Source organism: Silurus meridionalis, chromosome 5, assembly GCF_014805685.1.
Source record: "Silurus meridionalis isolate SWU-2019-XX chromosome 5, ASM1480568v1, whole genome shotgun sequence".
Taxonomy (NCBI): Eukaryota; Metazoa; Chordata; class Actinopteri; order Siluriformes; family Siluridae; genus Silurus; species Silurus meridionalis.
The window spans coordinates 22938981-22963241 of record NC_060888.1 but is presented as its reverse complement, the minus strand read 5'-3'; the positions used below and the strand labels follow the sequence as shown (position 1 = coordinate 22963241).

The following is a 24261-nucleotide window of genomic DNA, read 5'->3' as shown; positions in this document are numbered from 1 at the left end:
TCAGGCGAAAGCAGTGCGCTGAGAGACTACATGAAAGACTGCAGTTCAGTTCTCTTTCAGAAATCATTAGTACTGTAAATGAGGATTCAAACAACAGAGCCATTCGGAGTATGAAGTACCTCCTCGGAATTCATCTTGTTTTATGCCATGTTTATATCACAGTAATTGTCAAAGAGTTTGTGCACATTATAGTGTAGAGATGAGCAAAATGTACTCCTCAGAATGGATCGTAATATTTTTGAATGATCACGTGAAATGCATAAGTCAAAGTAGTCCAAGTAGCGCATATATGTTGTTGTTGTTTTTTCAAAACTTCGGCGTAATAGTCGCATAACACCGAAACGAGCAGTGATTTGTGTCCCACTGATGAAAAGACTTTTACCCAGCAGTCCATTGGTTACATATTGTTTATACAGTAGGAAAAACTCATTAACGCAGGAATAGACATACAGAGCCAACAGAAGGACAGTACAGCTACCATTATTCTGGGGTGTTTTTATTATATTTTTTTGTATGTATTTTATTATATTATATATCTCTGATCATTTCATGAGGATTTTGAATAATGCTTACTTTTATATAATACTGTACAAACGAAAATGTAATTGAATGGGTACTGTGTCGAAAGAAAGGTGCTTTCTTTATGTCACATATACATTACAGCACAGTGAAATTTCATCGCATATCGCAGCGATTTGTTAGGGTTCAGCTATGATACATCATCCCTGAAGCTGTATCATGAGGGCCTTGCTCAAGGGCCCCAAAAGTCTAAAGCCTTAACCACTGAGCTACCACTCAGATGCGGTTAATATCACAAAAACTACACAACTACAGATACACAGGCAGAATAAAAATAATACAATTCACATATATCATTTGGACACAAATATTTATTAATTTTATAATGTACAGTATCACATGACTTATGTTATATATTAAGTATTATATGTACGAGGTGGTATAAAGAATTTTGGAGACTCGCTCTGTTTCCAAGAAAGTACTTAATTTATCTACGTTTACACACAACCACCTTTAAAATAGTCCCCTTTCACAGCAATGCAGCGCTCCCAGTGTTCCTGCCACTTCTGAAAAGTGTCCTGGAAGTCTGTCAAGCACCTTCTGCTGTTTACACTGGATCTCAGCAATCGTGCCAAAATGGCAACCTTTGAGCTGAATCTTCATCTTCGGGAAAAGGGCAGAGTCCGCACCAGCCAAATCTGGCGAGTAGGGTGGGTTTGGAACGATTGTTCTCTGACAATCGTCATGCACAAGTTGCTGAATGGTTTAGACTTTTTCGGGGGGTTGAGCTCGTTGAAGGTCTTCCTGATCTCTCGTCGTCACTCTGAAGCGCACGTGCCACTCAAAACACCTCGAACGACTCGTCGCAGCATCGCCGTATGTCCAACGTATGCCTTGTCAAACGTTTCTGAGGCAGATTCAGTTTCATGCAAAATTTCTCGCGTGCTCTTTTATCCCAACTTTCTGTCCATAATGAAATCTCTTGGGTCCTTTAACAAGGCCCTAATGTCTCAGTGCTCCCGGGGTACTGTATCATGGCTGCCCGTGCACTCTGACCCCAACTTCCTGCTTTTTCAGCTTCCAAACATTGCTGGGATATGCAAAGAAAAATGTTTTACTGTGCTATGACGTCCACGTGAAGCAAAAATTGACCTTTACCTTTAGAGTTGTGCAGTCGCTTTTACAGTGTTATGGACGTTATCAGTGAGCGTGTCTCTGTCTATTTGCAGGACATGGCTCAGACAGCTGGACTCGGACGGAAATATTTAAAAGCCTTCGTGAGTGGGTTCTTTGTAGCCGTCCCTGTCACAGTGACGGTGTTAGACCGACTCGCTTACGTGGCACGGGTGGAAGGAGCCTCCATGCAGGTGAGTGTAAATCAGATTTTACAAAGGAGATTTTATAACTTGAGTATTTTCTGCTTCAGTAATCAGTATGTATATTTGAAAGCAAATAATTGCTCAGTAAGTTGAATTCAATTTGGTTGTTGGTAAACAGATGAGCAGTAATGCAGATGTTTTTGCCCTCCACATTTCATTCTCCTCTGCTTTTTCATTCATTTTTTAATCTTTTTTTTTCATGAATGGTTCTTTCCTTCCTGTTCAGCCAATAAGTCGTTAAAAAAAAGGAAATAAAAACAAAACGTGAGCTCCTTGGACGTTGCTGAAAGCTGACACCGGGTCAGAATGAGAGAGGATGTCTGAATAAAAGTGATAGAGCATCCATCTGTGACAGAGATAAATTCCCCAGCCTCGAGCTCTCGTCAGGTTATTTATTTTGGGAAAAAAGCGGATAAGAGATATTTCTGTCAATTACCCCGGCAAGCGTGAAATGACTCTCGGAGATCTGGCTTAATGATGCGCCGGATGCCTGTGTGTCATATCAGCGCGCTCTCATGCTCGAGAGTCTGTCGTCACACCCAAGTTGTTCCATAAACTGTCACAAAGAGGAAAGCAAACTATTCTTCTTTCAGCGATTCGTTAGTATGCGCCATGTGGGTGGTTTGGACTCAGGTAAAACATTGTGGTTTTAACTCCATTGGAAGTTTCAGTTTTTAGAAGACACTTTTAAGTCTCGTTCTCTCAGATCTGCCTCGTCTCGCCTTCTTTCTGTTCCTTCTGCTCGTCTCGTCACCATGGGGCATAGGGCTTTCTGCTGCTCCGACCACCCCGGCTCTGGAACTCTTTACCTCCAGACATTAGAAACACTGACTCTGTATGTTTTTAAATCTAGACTCAAGTCTCACCTGTTTGAGATTGCATACTCTTCCTTTCTCCACGCTTTCTAAATCTTATTGGCCAGTTACACAGTCACACTCTTATGAAGGCTTTTATAACTGCTTTGTATACGTCGTAAGCTGTATGAGTTGATTCTAGATGCTGTTAATCGTGCTTGCCTTGTAACTTATTGTGCGGTGTCATTGAGTGTTAAAAATTCACCTAGCAATAAAATGTATTATTATTCTTATTATACTCTTGCGTTAAAGCAGCAGTTAGTCGTTTTAAAAGCGGCCTCTGTTGACAGAATGTGAATGATAGACAGTATGTTCGAAAAACAGTGATTTATAATGTCACCATGCAGTGGACTTGCCTAGTTTTGTATTAGATTTAATTTTGTCACTGTGTGGAGTATAATGAAATGCAGTAAGGTTACTTAAAAAAAAGGTAAAAAAAAAACCGTTTCTGGCCCAGAAATTAGCTCCACCCCATTTTGGATTCGAGCAGCTAATTTCTGCTACTGATATATTAAATTTTTTTTTTTAAAATACTTGTGTGTGTGTGTGTGTGTGTGTGTGTGTGTGTGTGTGCTCGGTCCTGTTCATGACACCGCTGAAACAAAGTGGCGAGAGTGTGCTAAAAGCCTTGTTTCTAATCTTTCCATCAGCCCTCGCTGAACCCTGAGGGAACCTTGTCGTCAGACGTCGTACTTCTGAACCGCTGGAGTGTGAGGAACTATGAGGTGCAGCGGGGGGACATCGTATCAGTCGTGTGAGTAACTGATTAAACTCGCTCTGAGGAAGTGCGCGACGCAACAGTGCTACATCACAGGCATTTATACTGAGACACTTTTCACCAAGTTAAACTTTTCAAAACAATCAGCCATTCCAGTGTACACTATATGGACACAAGTATTGGGACACCTGACTTTTCCAGATATACAGTATGTGGTCTGTCCCCAGATTTTTTCTGTAAAGGTGGAGGCACACAATTGTATAGGAAATTTTTCCCTTACTTGAACTAGGAGACCCAAATATGTTTCCACATGACAATGCTCCTGTTCACAAAGCCAGCTCCATTAAGATATGCTTTCATGGGTTGGAGTAAAAGATCTCCTGCTATAGAGCCCTCAACTCAAACCTATTGAACACCATTGGGATAAATTGGAAAACTGACTGTGCCCCAGGCCTCCTCACCTCACCTTTGGCTGATGACCACAGATGTCCACAAGTACACTCCAAAATCTAGTGGAACATCTTCCCGGAAGAGTGCAATGCTCAGAAAGCACATACCATACTTGTAACCAGGTGTCCGCAAACTTTTGGCAATATAGTGTACATCGTTAGCTTTTTCTGCTTCAATTCTTTTGGTCCACATTTAGAGTTTTGATGATGGAATACATTAAATGATTCGGAATTTATCGGAAATCATTCAAAATGTATTCAGAATCTCGGCCTGAGACGTCTTGAGACGTATGTTAGCGATGTTTTTATTAGCTGAATTAAGAGAGAAATTTGAAATATACAGTGGTGTGAAAAAGTGTTGTTTTCCCTCAATAATAAAAACCTTCATTTAAAAACTGCATGTTGTGTTCACTTGTGTTACTTTTACTAATATTTATATTAGTTTGATGATGATGCCAGACACAGGAACAGTTTCTTGTATTTCTGCACAGCTGAATGTATAGTTTTATTCATATCTGTACTTTAAGAGTCACTAACAGCTAGAACCAAATTCCTCGTGTGTGTCAACACACTTGGCCAATATACCGGATTCAGATTCTGATTCTGATGCTCTAAAACATTAAAGTGTGACAAACATGCAAAAAAATAAGAAATCAACACTTTTTCTCACCACTGTAGGTGGTAAAATTCAACCTATTGGATTCCAGAGTGATGATCAGATTGAACATCAGATGATAGATGAAAGCAAATGTATTTATCAAACAGTTATGATATGAGCTGAGTCAGCCATTTTGTTTGTGTGTGTGTGTGTGTGTGAGAGAGGGAGAGAGAGAGAGTAAGACACAGGGAATGAAATGGTCTTACTCGGAGTCTCATTCCCTTCCCAATTTCCTGCTTTGTGCCCTGATTGTGATTTGAGAAAAGAATCCTGGCTGCAGGAGAATACCTCAGGGACACTTTCACACCGAGTGGTCACCTCCGTGTGCAGGCCACACACACACCTCTCAGAGCCAGGAGACGAGCACATCTGCGCTCTCATTCATTTAGCAGTTCACATCCAACAGCCTGTCGGCATTACTGTGCTGTGAGTCAGGCACTGCAGGCAATTAACTCCACTCCAATTAGCCGAGTACGCTCTCGTCTGGACCACCGAGGGAGGCCACAAGTATTAGCTTTCAAATTTCTCATTGATCAAGTACAGGGCCGACTGTGCTCTCTGTTGTTGTCTGGCATTTTTTTTTTTCCCCCTCTCGTTTGTAAATGCTAAAAAGCACCTTCCGATGATCTTGTCTGCTGTGGGGGCAAACTGTGCCCAAGTATGTGTGTATTAGCTGCATTTGTCCGCATTGTATATTTTGAAACGTGTAGGTTGTTGCTTAGATGAGAATGCAGTCGAATCTTATACTATATTCTACACATTATATTATAGTGTTTAAGGTCTAAGTTGCATAGGAAGTCTAGGTGGCGTCCTTGATAATACTTTGTCTTGAGCGAGCAATATTACTCGGTCTGTGTACTTCCATCTTACGTCTCAGTCCGTTCCTTTACATCCAATTCCACAGTTATTCGATTGATTATATTGATTATTTTAACTCACAAACTCCTTCATAATCTTCAGTTGCTCCAGAACTCAGCTCCCTTTATAATCATTAGAACCTTCTCCATTGAGCATATCTCCCCTGTTCTCTATCTTCTACACCGGCTTCCTGTTAAATATCGAGTTGAGTATAAGATTCTGCTTCTTACTGCTCTTCATAATCTTACACCTTGATATCTCTGGGTTAGCAGAAAGCATACTCTTAGATCTTCTTCCTCTGATTTCCTTGTTGTATCTTCTGTTCATGTAGTCACTATGGGGTATAGGGCATTTAGCTGGGCTGCTCCTCATTATGGAATTCTCTTCCACAGTGTATGTCTTAAAACTCATTTGTTTAAATGAGCTTTTTCTGATCAGTTTTAACCGCTAAACAGCTGTTATTTGTTTTATCGATGTCTTGGTTTTTATGACTATCACTCAATTGTACAGTGTCCTTGAGTGGTTTGAGAGAAAAATGTATTTTATTGTCATTATTAATTAATTTAAAAAAGTGAGTTATTGTTGAATTGCAGTTGTAAATCACTTCTGGGTTACAGAAGAATAATCCACTTTAAAATTGTTACTGTAACTTGTATTTATGGCATTTTGTAAGGAAGGCTGGGGTCAGAGCGCTAGGTCAGCCAAAAATACAGAACTTTGGAGCACAGAAGGTTCAGAGCCTTGCTCAAGGGCCCCAAACTTCCAATCATTAACCCAGAGCCTTAACTAATGTGCTACCACTAAATAATAATAATAATAATTATTATTATTATAATGCAAATAAAAAAAAATATATAAATTGTAATGTAAATATAAAGGCTAAAATGTACACAATTGAACTACATAACGCATTTAAGTAATGCTCGTGTTGTGATTTCAGCCGTATACACAGTACACGGTGAAATGAAACAAGGACCAAGTTGCTGCATGAAACAACAGAAATGAACAAAATATAACACAAAACACTAAAACTAACTAAAAGAACCGATATTTAGTGCAAACTACACACCACAATGAGACAACAGACACAGTGACACTGCAGCACTAACCAGAAGATGTGTGTGTGTGTGTGTGTGTGTGTGTGTGTGTGTGTGTTGAGTTAAATGGCTCTTGCAACGAAACTGTTACAACAGTCAGCACATGCTTTGAATGCTTCGTTACCTTTTGCCAGGCAGCAGGAGGGTTGAAGAATGTGTGTGAGGAGTGTGTGTGATCAGCTACAATGCTGGTGGCTTTGCGGATGCAGCGTGTGGTGTAAATATCCATGCTAGAGGGATGAGAGATTCATATGGGATAAACTAGAAACTGACAGTTCATGGATGGATGAAGTTGGATCATTTAGAACATTTGTTTTTCACATTGTGTGCTGAGCTGTTGTGAGTCACAATCCTGCAACAGTAACTCACAGCGTTCATACAAAAAATAAAAAGATTGAAATTTCAGCTGGAAGACAGTTCAGGGACCCCACGGATCAGAAAACAAAGTACACAGATCAATGGGGATGAATAAAAAATCAGCTCAGGACATAGCTGAGCAGGTGTGACTTTTTTTTTTTTTTTATATTGTTATTAAACAGCAACACTATGATTAATTCAATTATTTTTTTACTTGTGTAACCTTTTAAACAATAGACTTGGTGACAGTGCAGCTTTACAGAAATAGATAGATGCAGAAGCTCCTCCCCTTACGAACGAGTAACGTTTCGAACGACCGTTTTTTACGCATTTTTCGTAAGTCGTTACTGCGTTCGTTATTGTCTATGCATATTTCCTAATGATGTAAGAGCTATAAATACTATCAAATAAACAATAAAATATACTAAAACAAATCAAAATAATCACAATACTGTATACAATATTTTGTATTAAGTAATAAAAAAATAATACATTTATTTTTTTCAAATCACTTGAAAAATTTGAGTCCAGTGCGTGTCATGTTGACTCGTTACAGCCGACGACTAGCTCGCGGCGGCTCTCCTCTGTTTTGAATTTTTTTTTTCAGACTCCGAACTAATTTCAGTTTGAGGACAGGTTTGTTTGTATCCGCCAAAGTTTGTACAGTGAATTTTCATAAAGTCTTGAGCGTCTGTATACATTTTAAATTAAACACATTCACATTTCAGTTTTCCAGACACTTTCCAAAAAGCATTACATTTTGGCTGAAAAAAAAAAAACTACTCCAACAACGTGCAAACAAAAGTAATTATATACTCGTTTCTTTTCTTGCACCAATCAGCGGTAAGGATTAAGGCTGCGGTTATCGAATATTTTAGTAATCGAGTATTCTACCGATTATTATCCCATCGATTTTTTTCTTTGTTAAATCAGCAATGCAAAATATACAAGAGGAAAAACATCAGGTCTCGTAATATGAACAAGTACTAATTGGTTTCCTTTTATTGAAATTGCTGAAATTGCATTTCATTTCCTGAAAATATTGCATCAAAATGCAGTATATAAGTCAAAATATACAAATCCACTTCAAATGACTTTAAAAACGTTAACCGCACCGTGCAGTGTTTTCTTTAGGTTTGAGTATGAAATGAGACTAACCATTAGAAACTTTTAGTTTTCTTTGGCCTGAATCTTCTCCTCACCCTCCGTGTATTCTCTCCGTTCCTAATTTTTTCATTCTGCACCGTCTTCTGTGGTACACCTGTCCAGCGCAATAAAGATGCAGGTGGTGCGTCAAGAATAATGGTCCGTGGGGAAATGCAATGCTTCGTGTGTAGTCAATTGGATTAAAACGAAGCATCCAGGGAAATATTCTGTCTTGATGCATTTTTGTATTCGAATTACTCGAGTTTCAGCTTTAGAAAGGATACAAACACTTTGCTCAGCAGTAGAAGCCGCACCTGTCTATAAGCCGGGTTAGGGTCAGGGTTAGGGTTAGGGTCTACACTGAAACTAATGAACTTTACACAGGCTTTAACAGAAAGACAGTGCCTGTTACACGGTGTAACGGGTGAAATATGTTGCGCTTTATAGCGGTATTTTGGGAATAGCCTGCCGCATTTTCCGGTATTACTGCATGTGTGGAGACCGAGGAATATGTTATTATTTTCTGATGCTCATTTCTAAGTTTCTTTGACTAACCCATAATGCTGTTGCCAAGAAAAATAAAAAAAGCATGAGTTTTGGAAACCTGTCTGTGCTTATATGATTTCTGTTGTAACTGGAGTTAGCGAACTCTCCCTTCACCCAGACTCAACACGTTACAACGGCTTGTATCTAAACAGTAGCCGACCAAGAAAGTCATTGTTCACTGTCTTCCTCTTTCCTTTCACAACTATTTCTCTCGGGAGTTTAACTTTTGGCATCGCCGTGCGTTTAAAAAAAACGTTTTTTCTCCCGAAGCCGTGCAGCTCAGAACACAGGTGAGGTGCGTTTTTTCGTTTCCGTTCAGACATATTATTGGTCTAATGTTATGGGGTTCAGTTTTGTGGCTTGAAGTTTGTGAAATCGGGAAAAACCCAGGAAAAATTTATAAATAAGCCGCTTCTTTGTTTAAGCTGCGGGGTTCAAAGCGTGGGAAAAAAGTAGCGGCTTATAGTCTGAAAAATACGGTGTGTGTGTGTGTGTGTGTGTGTGTGTGTATATATATATATATATATATATATATATATATATATATATATATATATATATATATATAAAGATTATTAAAAAAATTTACATTTCTTTCTATGTTCTGCTTTATACTGCTGTTTGCCACTGTCACCAAGAAGTTCCTGACTGCACAGCTGACATTATAGTTATTCCCCTTTCCTGCTCTTTTTTAAGCCAGAACTGGTGAAATGCTCATCTTTTTTTTAAGTTCTACATTTCTGCCATTTATTTTTCAATCTTAATTTTTTAACATAAGAAAAAAAGCTGGTAAAGCAGTGGAAATATTTGTACAACATATTATTTAACACTGGCAACTCCTGTTTTTAAGCTTTACCCTTCTGATCTAATATTAGATGCATAGTCATTCGAACATGTACCGCTCTCTTACTCACTGAAGCCTGGAGACTGAAAGTGTAATCAGATAATCCCTCTATAGCGGTTTCCAAAATGATTTTTTTTTTCGTTTGGACTGATTCTCAGGTTTTGGATTTGTTTGAAGTGCTAGTCAGACAGAGCCTCTGTATCGTCTCTTGACCCAAAGATGGCAGTCTTCCCTTACAGGGAATTAGATGGAGCTATTTTTGGAACGCTCAGGTGTTATAGTGACAGACCTGGACAAGCTTGTTCTTGTGAAGCGTTGGATCTGTCTAATGCTGAATTGATTATTTCTTGGTTTGTTTCATAATGTCTGATATAATATTTTAAAATAACTACGTGCACGGTGACATGTTTTTTTTTATCACGGTAGTCCACTGGATTTGAGAAGAAACCATTGCACGAGGTTCATGAACAATATATCAGATTTAACGTAAGGGTATTTGGATGCTTATTGGGGAAAATATAAAGGAATAACAGCCCCCTTTTTTCAGATGGACATCTTAGGTTGTTACAAAAAAATATTCAGATGTAATATTAATGGAAACTTAATCAAATCACAGTGAGTAGTTGTCAGGAAACCACCGGCCACGCCCCCCCTCGGCACTCAGCACACTCGCAGCACCTCGCCTTCACACTTATCACCTTCACCTGTCTCCAATCTACAACCTCCCTTTATAAAGCCCCTCGTTCGCACTCACTCACCATCCGATCTACGGTTCATTCTTGCGATCATCCCTGGACTACCTGTGTTTCGGAATATACCCGTTTTCCGGGACATGCTGCTTCCTAGCTTCTGTTTGTTTCCAAAGGCTAATAAACGTCCTATTCGTATTCTAGTTTCCGACTCTTGATCAAAGCGTGACAGTATTCTTATGGAAAGGTGTGTAAAACTGATGGCTCTGAAGTTTAAAAACAGCCTTTTATCCTAAGCGACTACAAAATGAGTCGACTCCAGTCATGCAGCTGAGCTAAAATGAGCTTTGAATGGCTCTCTGGAATTCCTGGGATTTCACCTCTTAACCTCTCGAGGCTCTCTGGGAGCACTTCAAACTTCATTATCCTTAGCTCGGAATCACCACGAAACCAACAGGAGTTTCACTTGATTGGCTGAATCCAGAGAAAGGAAAAAAGGAGTGGCTATAGTGGCTATAGTGAAAGCTCCCTATGGAGAAGTCCTTATTAGATCCTCTGTTTTTTTTCCGAAACTTTATCATCACAATATTAGCTCTGAAATCTTAGCTACATTTTTAATACCTGTGATAAGAGATTATTATAATGAAATCAAAGCAGACACACCAAATTTACATACACAGGTTCATTCTCACTCGTTCTGTCCTGTGATAGTAAAACAAAAAGCTTCTTTGTCTAAGCTCATGCCTTCAATATCTGCGAGCTGCTTGTGGTTCTTGACGGCTGATCGATTTGGTTGCCAGTCAGGAACCTTTCACTTCCGCTCCCTGAAAGCCTTTATAGCTGTCCAGGCCGTATGTTCAGCCCAAAAGACGAATTGCTCTTCACTGAATTTTTGTGGCGTTTCCAATGGATCCTGGTGGATGAAATCCTTCTGCACACTTCAGAAAATTCATCCCGGCTGTCGTCTTCAGTCAAGATCAATAAAGTGCTGAGCCTAACGCGCACAATACCGTGTTCCAAAGATGAAATGGGATGTCTTGGATGCGTGTTATTAACACTTTGTTATTGAATTATGTTCCTCAATTCTCATGTAATCTATAATATTATCCCATGTGTTGCATTCCATTTCTAGCTGCTAACTAGCATCTAACAAACCCTTGAGGATCCTGTAGCACCAGATACAAGGCATATCATTTTTCCATTTCCTGATGTGATTAGAGTTTCCCTAATCATATCTAAGAATTAAATGGATTTTCGCAGAAGCGTTGGGAGCAGACGGGAGACGGAAGTTGAAGTTGGAAGTTGGATTGTGGGTTGGGTGGTGACGCTTGATTAGCTGTCCAAACATCTTCAAATAGAATACATTTTTGACACTTCAAAAATGTATTTGTCTGCCATCTTGTTTGACATCAAAAGAATAGGACAAATATGTGGGCAAAATAGTAACATTCTGGCAACCACCCACTTGCCTGTGTGATCTCTCTTCATGCAGTAGATGTTCTTAAACTCCAAGGCTTTCTTGACTATTTACTATTGTTCATTTTTTTCAATTGATGGATGTGTTTGTAGGCATCGAGTTTCACATTCAGAGCGAGCGTATCAATCATAGACCTTGGTGATGCAGCGTGAAGAATAAGATGTACAGCGTTTGCCTGGATTTTATGTTTAAAGTGCATCATGTTTTGTGATAAACTTCACAAGGCCAAATGTGATCAGTGACATTTACTTGTGTGAAAAAGAATCCTTTCCATGTTCAGTGAAATCCCAGCCTCTTTATGGGGCAATGGAAAGAATTATTTGATTTTTAATCATCATTTTATGACTCTGATTCCCCATTACGTGCATATACACAAAACTAGAAGTTGACTGATTAATCGGTTTTACAGATTACTGGAACTATAAGCAAAAATCCATATCGATAGTTTTTCCGGCTTCCAGTCCGCTGTCATTTCGAGAGCGGCCTCTAGAGGTGAATCTCTGAAGCCATGCGCTGTTTGTTTTTACACGAGACTGTGTGCTGCACGAAGAGCGCGATATTATATGTATCAATCATAATTTGATTTATTGTTTATATTATATTTATTAATTCATATTTTCATATTTATTAATTTTAGTCAATTTTCATGATTCAGTACTGTTTTTTATAATAAAGTACTTTTACAGTACTGTTTTACATAAAGAGTTATTTATATGGTTTTTTTTTTTTTATTCAGTATCAATCAAACTACCAGTTGATTAATCTGTTATCTGCGAATTTTATCAGTAAAATTCACTATCGCTCCCAAAAAACCCCCCACACAAAACCCCATCTACCGATCTCAGAATCGTTAAGTACTGTAGCTACCTTGCCAGCTAGCTATAAACATGTAAAATAGCATAACAGTAACATGTATTGTATTTGGCAGACACCCTTATCCAGAGCTACTTACAACCGAGCAGTTGAGGGTTAATGGTCTTGATCAAGGGGCGATCCAGCCAACCCAAAGCTTGGTGGTGCTGGGATTTAAACTCCTGCCCTTCCATTCCACTGTCTTGACCACTGAGCTATACAGAAGCTTTAGCCTCCCGCTCTCCTGCTCTCCTACTCTGGCTCTCGCTCTGTCATCGTGAGAAGAGGTGACAGTAACAGACCCGAATTGCGAGAAATCCTGCTACGTTTTTCATTAGCTCCTTTTGTGCATGAATTAATGATGCAATAACAAACAGCTGGCGTAGAAACATTACGAATGGCCCAAATGTCCAATTAGTTCTAGTCATGAAAACTGGAAGCGGCGTGCGTACGTCACTGCCAAAGGTTAGCCATGTACCGTTAATACACCACTGCACAAACAAGCCGCATCCGCACCCGAGTGTTTACCGAGCTGATTCGGGTCTGAGCGTAATTAAAAAATAGATTCGATATGATTCTTTTCAACTGTCAGATATTTACTGTCCTTTATTTTTTCCGTCATTAAGGATATAGAATAATGTACGAGTCTTTCAGTCCACAGGGAAATTTTCCGCTGGTTCATTAGGAACCACAAGGTCTGTTCGTCTTCGAGAATCTTCATCCTGTCTGCGTGGCAAACAGAAAGACAAATCCAACACCCTGCTGCGTTCTTCCCAAAGTGTCCTTGATCATAAATTGTCATCGCAGATGTTGCGATACCGAGATGCCTCCCCGACCAACTCCTTGTAGTCGCTCACGTTTTGTCAACATTTTATGCTTTAATGAGATGCCACGCAGTAGAAACTGCCAGAACAAGGCGCCTCTGACTGTTAACAACGTCCCACCCCACAGAGGAACGCTGAATATTCATACCATTGCACTGCCAATCTTTTCTCTTTTTTGTTTAGCAGCCGTGAGTTTTTGATGTTAAAAGACCGGGATCTTATTTGAGCATCATCGAATTGCGAGAAGCTTTGCGTCACCAGATGAATTCTCACCAGAACCCGAGCATTCTGTGCCCCATATCGGGTCGTAACGACCTCTTCTGAGCGCTTCTGAGGTGCTTCCGCTAGGTCATTGGATATTCAACGTTTTTGATGATCTGTGGTGAGGATGGCATTCAGAGATTAATACATATTGTCCAGGTATAAAGTATAAATCGGCCGATTGTGCTGCAAATTAGGCTGTTTAATAGGCGGGTGTATCTGACACACCAAACCATGTGTGTACGTTCTGAGAGACTTTTCCATACCAGCAGGTGGCAGTAGTCTTTATTCGGCAACCAAACAAGGAAACTGGAAGAGCTCGAACTGTGAATATCTAAAGCAAGCAGAGTTTACACCTGCCTCAATCATCCAAAAAAAACATGTCGACGACGCCCAAAAACAACCCGACTTTGCCCAACGGTCAGCTTGGTGTGTCCTGGGCTTTAAGTTCTCATCCTTCATATTTCATTGGCTGAATGTGATGCTAGTTTTGGAAAGAGCAGGAGAATAACATTTGGAGAGAGAATAAGAGTAACGTTTTGGACTTGTTTTGTTAGCGATCCTTCAACCAGCTGTAGTTCAGGCTACAGGTAGACACAGGGACCAAAACCTGCTAACAAATGCACCGATTGGAGGCTTGTGTTGTTCAATAAATGTTTAATTAAAGCAATTTTCGGAATCACTTCTTATTAATAACTTGTGGGATTTTATAAGATGAAGGGGAGAAAAAAAGAAAATCGACATCTAAATCGGCCAACGCTCAGCTGCCCTGATTTCTAAATATCTGCATTGGCATCGGCCAGAGAAAAACCATCAGCACCACCAAGCTGCCACTGCTGAGCCCTTGAGCGAAGCCCTTACCCTCAACTGCTCAATTGTAAATCAAATCAATAGTAGGCTGAGTAATGTAAATGTCGCTTAGGCCACGCCATTTTCTGTTTACATCTGGATACAGAAACAGGTATTTCCAGCACTCACCAGACATTGTGTTGCATTGTGTTGTCAGACGTGTGTGTGTGTGTGCATTTGTGTGTGTGACTGATGTGATATGTTAGTTTTTTCAATCTTCTATAAAAATAAAAAAAAAGTAAAAACAACAAAATGTATATAATCTGTCGTTCCATAATTGTCCACCTGAGCTGCAGGGATCAGATTAATAAAAACTGATATACTGATATCAGCTGCACAACAGATGCTTGTTTTGTGTGTGTGTTTGAGTTGTATTCCACAACACGATCGCTTGTTTGGGGAATGACAAATTGCTGCATTTCATCTCGTCCATGTCTTTGATGCTTTGACTCCTCAGCCTGTGTAATCGTACCATTAGTGGTCCTTTTGTAAGCGTGCAGCTCCATTTAATGGCCAGTAAATAGCCCCGAACGCTGCGATTCAAACACTCGGCTTCTCCACTCCTGCTTCATGGTGCCACTGATGCCATCATTCATCTCACACTTCTGACAAAATAAAGATTTATTTCCTCCCCAGAAGACAAATCAAAATATCTCACAGACTGGCAGCACATTAGAAAGTTCGTTCCAATTAACAGAACAATAATATTAATTAAATAACACAATTAACAATAACACTATCTGTAAAGCTTTCCTCCATTCTTTTCTTCTGTCCTTCTCTATTTCCTGCTTTTGACATTTTATTCCTTTGTTTTTTCATTTTTTGGTTCATTTCATTTATTTTTTTTGTGCTTTCTTTCTTTAACTCATACTTTTTCAAGACATTAAATATTTTAAAAAACTTCCTCCCATGCTTCATTTAATTTCCCAAACTTTGAGCTTTTCTTTTCTTTTTTTTCTTTTTTTTCTTATATATTTTTCTTTCCTTTGTTGAATTATTTCTTCTGAACTACATTTGATTTCCTTCCTTCTTCCTCCTGTCCTTCCTTTCTTCTCTGCTTACAATTATTCCGTTTTCCTACCACACTTTTTAATTCCCCATCCCTAGAGCCTTACTTTCTTTTCTTTTCTTTTCTTTTCTTTTCTTTTCTTTTCTTTTCTTTTCTTTTCTTTTCTTTTCTTTTCTTTTCTTTTCTTTTCTTTTTCTTTTCTTTTTTCATTTATTTCTTCTGAACTGCATATGGTTTCCTTCCTTTCTACTATCTTTTTTTTTTTTTTTTTTTTTTTATTCAGTTATTTAGTCATTTTAGTTCTTTCTTTTCGGGCATTAACTTTTATTAAATCCATTCTATATTACTTCACACATCCTTTCTTCTCTGCTTACATTTCTTCCATCTTTCTACCACGCTTAATTTAATTCCCCAACCTTAGAGCCTTACTTTCTTTTCTTTTCTTTTCTTTTCTTTTTCTTTTCTTTTCTTTTCTTTTCTTTTTTTCTTTTCTTTTCTTTTCTTTTCTTTTCTTGTAATTTTTTATGCTTTTTCTTTTCTGCGTTTCTTTTTTTTGTTTATTCACTACTTTGTTCCTACTTTTGATTTCCTTTCTTCTTTCCTTCCTTTGATTTCAGTTACATAATAAGTTACTTAATTCTGAAATATTTACTTAGTTCCTCACACGCATTCTTTCTTTTATCCTTACGGTTTTCTTCCTGTCTTCCTCCCACCAAACTTTATAACCTTCCTTACTTTTTTCTCTTCCATTCTTTCTTATAACCTTTTTAAAATGTATTTTCTCTACTTTTTTTTTTTAATTCATTCCTTGTTCGTTTTGCTGAATTTCTTTGTAAAAGTTGAAAAAAAAAATTTTTCCCTCCAAAAACATTTATTTTAACCAAAATAACAAACTGGCAGAATGTTTAAGCCTCATTTGAAAGTTTGTCCTTAATAACAGAATGATGACTTTAATCATTCAGTTTTTTTTTGGAAAAAGATTTTATTCCTCATGATGATTTGTATGTGTAAAGTCATCATTCTTGGTATAACTCAGAATTATGAGAAACACCTGGAGATTTTGAAACATAGTTTTACTGAGCACATGATTGTAATTTTAACCATAAAATGCATCATCTTGATAAAAACAAAGATAACACACTTAAACAAACAGGATGGGTTTCTTTTTTTAACTGTACAGGATGCTCTGATAGTTTTTCTTCCTTGTCCAGAAACCGCCAAGAGAAATTCTTAAGGCGACATGCAGGAGTGTATTTTTAGCATGAAACGCTGCCAACTAAAGAGGACACATGCGTACACATTCTGGCGAGCGAAAAAAAATAAGGTCCTCACAAACACTCACTAAATCCATTTCCTGTCAGTAACCCAAATCATCCATAACACCATGAATTACAATTAGCTCAGAAATCTCTGCAGGAGATCTGAAATCCCTGTACAACAGCATGGTCAGTGTTTTACAAACACAAACACACACACACACACACACACACACACACACACACACACACACACACACACATACACACTTCTCTTTTTTATTATTCCCCAGATTTAATCTCAATGTAATGGCAAAAAAACCCTCTTTCAGATCAGTGGATTGTTGTGCAGTGTGAGAGACGGTGCTCATCCATCTCACTCCCAATAAACACAAACAGTTGGTCAACTGGTCTTATTTATGACCTGATCATATTTATTAAGCTCCTTGATAGTGAGTAGGAATCTGAGTGTTAACATGAAGCACAAACGTTCATGTGAACCTGCTGTAACATAACAACTGTTACGATCAGATACATATATGATCACTACTGCTAGGTGTTTATATTTACCCATTCACACGTTCATCTGTTTACTCAATACATCCTATTCACACATTCACTTCATTCACATCATTTACACATTCATTTCATTCATACATTTTCTTCATTCACACATTAACCTCATTTACATATTTACCTAATTCACCCATTCATCTCACGCACATGTTCATCCCGTTCATTTGTTCACACATTCACCTTATTCACACATTTACTGTATTTACACATCATCATTCGCCTCATTTATCTCATTCACACAATCACCCCATTCATCTCATTCACATCATTCACCTTATTCATCTCATTCACACATTCACCTCATTCACATTCACCTCATTCACAAGAATAACCCCATTCACATCATTCAACTCATTCATCTCATTCACACATTCACCTCATTCACACATTCACCCGTTCATCTCATTCACACATTCACCTCATTCACAAGAATAACCCCATTCACATCATTCACCTCATTCATCTCATTCACACATTCACCTCATTCACACAGTTACTTCATTCACACATTAACCTCATTTACATATTTACCTTATTTACCCATTCATCTCGTTCACACATTCATTCCTTTCACACATTCACCGCCTTCATCTAATTTACTTAATTTATCTCATTCACACATTCATCCCTTTCACTCATTTAACCATTCACCTCATTTACTACATTTATCTTATTCATACATACACTTATTCATTTTATTCACACATTCGTCTCTTTCACACATTGATCTCATGCACAAATTGACTTCATCTTATTCACCCATTCACTAAAGAACCACAGTAAACACTATTTATTCAATTTAATTGTATACAATGGACATTGTCTGAAAGCAGCTTTACAGCAGATAAAGCAGTAATATATCTATAGATATTTCTTAAATTCCAAACTTTAATACAAATAGAGAAGGCCCTATTAAGACCTTTGCTATTTTTCTTCCTTTATTTCTTAATTTTTCCCTTCCACTCTTCCTTCCTTTCTTTTCCTTCCCAACTTCCTTTCTTACTTTTAATTTGATTTCTTAAATATATACTTACGTCCTCACATGCATTATTTCTTCTCATCTTACATCCTTCTTTCTAACTGGCTCCCACTCTTCATCTATTCTCCAACCTTACACTATTCTATCCTACTTTCCCAATTTTCTTATATCCTTTATTATTTTCTCTTCTTTTTTCCACACTTCCTTCTTTTTGCTTTTATACTTCTTTATTATTTCGTCTTTTAATCTATCTTCCTCTGCATTCTTCCTTATTTTCTGCCTTACAGCGTTTGTAAATTCTTTTTCCATTCTTTTGCTTTACTTGCATTCTTCCTTTCTTTTATTTCATTCTACCCTTCTACAATCTTCCCACCTTCTCTTTCATTTCTTTTGCCACCATCCTCCCCTTCTTTCCTATTTCCTCTGTTTTTCAATCTGCCTTTTCTGTTTACTTTCCTTTTCTTTTCCGTCCCTTCATTCTTCCCTATCTATTTTAGTCCTTCTTTTGTTCATTCTTTTTTTTTAATAGCTGCAACAGGCTGCTATCGTTATAAGCTCTTTTTATTTTAAGAGAAATTCCTAACAGCCTCAGTAGACATAACACAGCTCAGCTAGCAATCTCAGGCAACGAGGTGTTCACTGAATTAATAACTCTGTCAGGCATGTAAACATGCTCAGAGATAAGCCGTGAATATTGTATGGTGAATGTCCAGTGTATGACTTATAATGGATATAATTACTGTTATTATAATTGGCAGCGGTGTGGCAGGAGGATATTAGCCTGCGGCTCGTGTTGTATAGACGCGAGATACGCAATCAATAAAAAGCTCATTATTCAGACCAACTCGAAGTCTGACGCCAGTGCAGGACTCGGATCAGTACTTCAGAACATTTCCATAAGCGTGTACACCTCTGCTTCTTCTTTTTTTTTTTAAGCTATTATTCATGGTTTGTCTTATGAGACTGGTGCTCGAGACCCGAGTCACTCGGCCTTCCACAGAACGCACATCACATTTGCATGCGTCTTCAGACTAACGCAGCGTGAGAGGGGGATCAGAGGAGGCGGCTGCCGAGTGCGGCATACAGACCCAGCAGTAAACACCGGGATTACGCTCGAGCCCGAGGCAATGATGAGGCCGCACCCCAGGTTCTGTAGCTTCAGCCGATTTGGAATTGGAGCTGAGAAAAATGAGCTTTTATTCCCCCTCAGAATCCGCACACGCGTTACCTAGCATGTTCGCCGTCCTCCGGTAGCTTTAGGAAACTAAAGATGGTGAGGGATTACATCAAAAAGCATGGATCGAATTTGTGTTTGTATTAGGAACAACAAGAAATCTGGATATAAGTCAAAAACACAAGGGCGTACTTTTAGAGATGAGGGTGTTAAGTCAAAAACACAAGGGGCGTACTTTTAGAGATGAGGGTACAGGTTATAACGCGCTAAACGCACGTCCTGAATTGTTTACCCTTTTTTAATGAGCAGCACATCCTACACTATATGAACAGAAATACTGGGAAACCTGATTTCTCTAGCCATGTGTGGATGAGGCACACAATTGTACATGTCTTGGGATTCAGAAACATGAACTTTGACCTTTACTTGAACTATCAGGCCCAAACCTGTTCCCGCATGACAAGGCCCCTGTGCACAAAGCAAACTCCATGAAGATATGCTTTGCATGGGTTGGAATAGAAGATCTCCTGCTATAGAGCTTATGTGTATATGTGTGTGTGTGTGTGTGTGTGTGTGTGTGTGTGTGTGTGTGTGTGTGTGTATGTATGTATGTATGTATATATATATATATATATATATATATATATATATATATATATATATATATATATATATATACATATATGTACACACACATACATGTATTCTTGTGTACTGCAAATTGAAATATCCTCAGTCTGCCTCTAATTATGGTGTGTGTGTGTGTGAGTGTGTGTGTGTGTGTGTGTGTGTGTGTGTGTGTGTGTGTGTGTTTGCAGTAAAGCTGTCTAACAGCGTTCCAGGCTCATAGCCTGCATTTGGTCATCAGGCTGTTGCTAAGGTAACCTGTTGAGGCGAAGCGAGAATGTCCACCTCTTTACTGCAGGACTTGTGCAGCTTATTTACTTCATCCCTCTTTTCTCTCTGCTTCTCTCTCTCTCTCTCTCTCTCTCTCTCTCTCTCTCTCTTTCTTTGTCTCTATTTCCAATTCTCTTTCTCTCTCTGCTCACACTAACACAATCTCACTATTTCTTTTTTGAATGCAGGATGAGTGTCTCTGATTAGCAGCAGTCACTCATTTAAAAAAAAGAAAGAAAAAAAAGCATCTCTTTCTGGCCTGGAACATGAATATTCCTTCGTTTAAAAATCCAGTTCGAAAAATGTTGCATAATCTCTTAAGGACACGGAGGTGCACTTAATTACATTTTAGCCGAAATTGGGGTTAATTAGTGCCTCGGGTTTCATTTTTTTAACCTGCATGAAGATAACACATGCATGCACTTCCTCTAAGCTCCATTATCTCACTACTGCCCCCCAAACACCCCCCTCCTCCACATCTTTATAATGGAACTGTTGCTAGTAGGAGCACGAAGCCAGAAAATTTTGTCTGCCAAGTAATCAGCGAGTCTTCATTCTACATTCAAATGTTAGTCAGTGGCAGTGTCCAATCTGCACGTCCCTGCTGGACGATCAGGACTTTCGCTCAATCACATGTCAGCTTGTAGAACATTTGTTATCGTTAAACGCTCCACTGTAAGGCTTCACACACACACCTGATTGAGCACTCGGGTGTGAAATATCTATTGTGCATTGCTTAGAAGTGTGATGATAATCGGTTACAGTGGGGAGAAAAAAGTTTCACAGCCGCATTTCTGTGAGGGGAAATTAAAATGAAAACACGATAAGGCATTTTAGAACTATCAGACCAAGTAACTGAAAAGACAACAACCTATTTATGTAAGTGTGCACAACCCTTAACGAAAAAAAAAAAAACCTTTTGCTTGCAGTTTCAGCTCTCATCCACTACCAAATGAGCACATTTGGATTTGGCAAATTTATTCCACTCTTCCTTCCTTGCAGAAATGTTCCAGATCGATCAAATTTCACAGCTGCCTTCAAGTCATTCAACAGAATCTTGATACTAATTTAGATCAAGGATTTGACTGGCTGTTGATCTTCTGAAGCCGATCTTTTGTTTCGTCTTTTGTGCATTGTTTCATTATTGTGCAGTAAGCGTGCTCTCCTTCTGTCAGGAGCTTGCAGGACTTTGTTTTGGGGGGGTGGTAGCTTAGTGGTTAAGGCATTAGAATTTGAAACCAAAGTTTGTGAGTTTAAATACTATATATATATATATATATATATATATATATATATATATATATATATACATACATACATTACACACACACCGATCATAACATTATGACCACCTGCCTACTATTGTGTTGGTCCCCCTTTTGCTGCCAAAACAGTTTTGACCTGTCGGGCATTAACACCATTAACTTCTTCAGCAATGTGAGCTACAGGAGCTCGTCTGCTGGATCGGACCACACAGACCAGCCTTCACTCCCCAACGTGCATAAATGTGCCTTGTGCACCCGTGACCCTGTTGCCGGTTCACCACTGTTCCTTCCTTGGAGCACTTTTGATATATACTTATCACTGCAGACAAGGAAGATCCCACAAGGGCTGCAGTTGACCCAGTCGTCTAGACATCACTATTCGGCCCTCGTCAAACTGCTCAAATCTTTACGTTCGCCATTTTTCCTGCTTTTAACACGTCAACTTTGAGGACAAAATGTTCACTTACTGCCTAATAAATCCCACCCACTAACAGGTGCCATGATGAAGAAATAATCAGTGTTATTTACTTCCCGCTCATAATGTTACAATGCCGTCTATCTGTCTGTCTGTCTGTCTGTCTGTCTGTCTGTCTGTCTGTCTGTCTATCTATCTATCTATCTATCTATCTATCTATCTATCTATCTATCTATCTATCTATCTATCTATCTATCTATCTATCTATCTATCTATCTATATGTGATTTGCTTTGCATGCACAGGCGATGCTACTGGGAAAATTTACAGCAAATGACATGAACCTGGCTGGAGAGTTAAGATGTTTGTGGTTTCTTCCACTAAAACCTGTATTTATCCTGCATGAAGTGGTTTGTTGCCTTCTGCCATGAGTATGAGGTGTTTATCAGGTTCCAGAATGTGTTCACTCATGACGCAGCACCAACGATTAATTATACGTTATTTCAAGCGCAAGGTTTTATCCATGTAATCTTTTACCAAAATATCCGAGCAGAAACAGAAACATTGTTCGGCACCGAACATTATTTAGGGTTCACCTTGTTTTAAGATGCTCACACAGTACAACGCATTAATTACTCCTCCTTAGACATTAATTACTGTTACAGCAGATAATCTCCCAAACATTATTTAAAATAATCACAGTTTACTCTCATGGTCATTAACACAGATTCACAGGAAAGCCTTGTGGAAATTAAATGCTTGCATCAACATTTTTTTTTTGTTAAGTTAAGGAATTAAGTGACTTAAAAGTAGACCCGAGTGCGTTAGGAAGAAAAAAGAAACATTTTCGATCAGCTTATCGCCAATGTGAATACAAGTGCAGTTTAGTTTGTCGGTGCACGGCAACTATTTGTCCTCATGACTGATCCAGTTGTCACAGAGCAATTTGCAACGCGCCGGCTTTGCCCTTCTCGGAGCGAGACGGTAAAAAAGCCGACAAATTATCCCATGCGCCTTTCGATTGACAGCGTAAATGAAGACGGCTCGGGGAGCTGGAGCGATCCCTGTGGATTTGCGCGTGTCAGTTCTGCAATTTCAGCTGATTAGCAAACCGAGACCCTTACAATCCTCCGTTGATCCTCTGTCAAGCCGACCATCCAGTGTACCAGACGCGTCGATACAACGAGCTCGGTGCTGATGGACAATACAAAACTATTGATATCAGCCCTCTGTTTTATAGCCAAGGAACGTTATTGCCTAAAGACCTTAAATGCATTTTGGTGTAATTAGAAATTGCGGTTTCTCTTTTAAATCAATATGAAGCACAGCTATTAAGAGGGACACAATCTTTCGAGGCGCCTGCATCAAATTATTAGCTTCGAATGGAGAAAATTACGCATCTCTGGATGGGGAGCATGAACTCGACGCCCTAAAACACATCAAAATAAGTGCTCTTCTATTGCTGTATAGTGGCTAATGTTTTAATTAGCATGTTCGCGAAGAAGTGTTCGGGATCATCTGGTGCTGAATAGACGAATATGTTTGTGGATAGCTGTGAATTTTGCAAATGAACTGCACGAAAAGCTCATTCCCAGTCAGTTCCAGGCGTAGAGTTAATTGATTTCTTACTCGTGTATGATTGTGATATAGGCTACAGTGTTATTTCTGTCTATACTGAAGGCACCGCAGGTTAGAGGGGAGTTCAGAGGTTACGGTTTTGCGCAAGTGACTGAATCTGAGCACTGTCCCAACATGAAGACCCATCAGATGCTTTATACTATGGAGAAGGTTGGGAGAAATGAGTCTGTTAGAGATCAAGCCCAAGCAAGCATTCTAATATTAGCAAGATAACATGTGGTGGAGGCAAAGAATGCACAGTTTCACGTTTTTAAGAAAACTGGAGAACCCTGAGAAAACTAGGGGACCCCTGTGGGACGTTGAGAAATTTGGAGAATTTTGAAGACACTGGTGAACCTTGAGCAAGTAAAGAACACTGAGGAAACAGGAAAACTTTGAGGAAACCAGAAAACACTGAAGAAACTGAACAACCAAGAAGAAGCCAACTAAGACAACTAGAAAACCATAGGGAGACTGGGGAATGCCGACGAATCTAGGAAACCCTAATGTAACTGGAAAACCTGGAGAAACATGGAGAAACCCTGAGGAAACCAAGATATTTTGGGCAGCAATGCTTCCCACTGAAATGAAATTACCCCTCCATGTGTTGAAATGAAACCTGGCTTCTGAATTATTTGATTAATTCTTGTGTAAATGCACCTTTACATTTCACAAGGTTTTATAAACCTCAGCCCAG

General features: G+C 38.9%; 1 protein-coding gene across 2 annotated transcripts in view; it reads left to right on the top strand.

Moving 5' to 3' along the window:
* immp2l (inner mitochondrial membrane peptidase subunit 2) overlaps positions 1–24261 on the top strand; it is a 119755-nt gene that overhangs the window by 9939 nt on the left and 85555 nt on the right. For both annotated transcript variants that reach the window (XM_046849623.1, XM_046849625.1), the window contains exons 2-3: positions 1749–1886; positions 3403–3506. In XM_046849623.1, the coding sequence (XP_046705579.1) occupies positions 1752–1886; positions 3403–3506 (239 nt within the window). In that variant the 5' untranslated portion in view covers positions 1749–1751. The remainder of the gene's footprint in view (positions 1–1748; positions 1887–3402; positions 3507–24261) is intronic.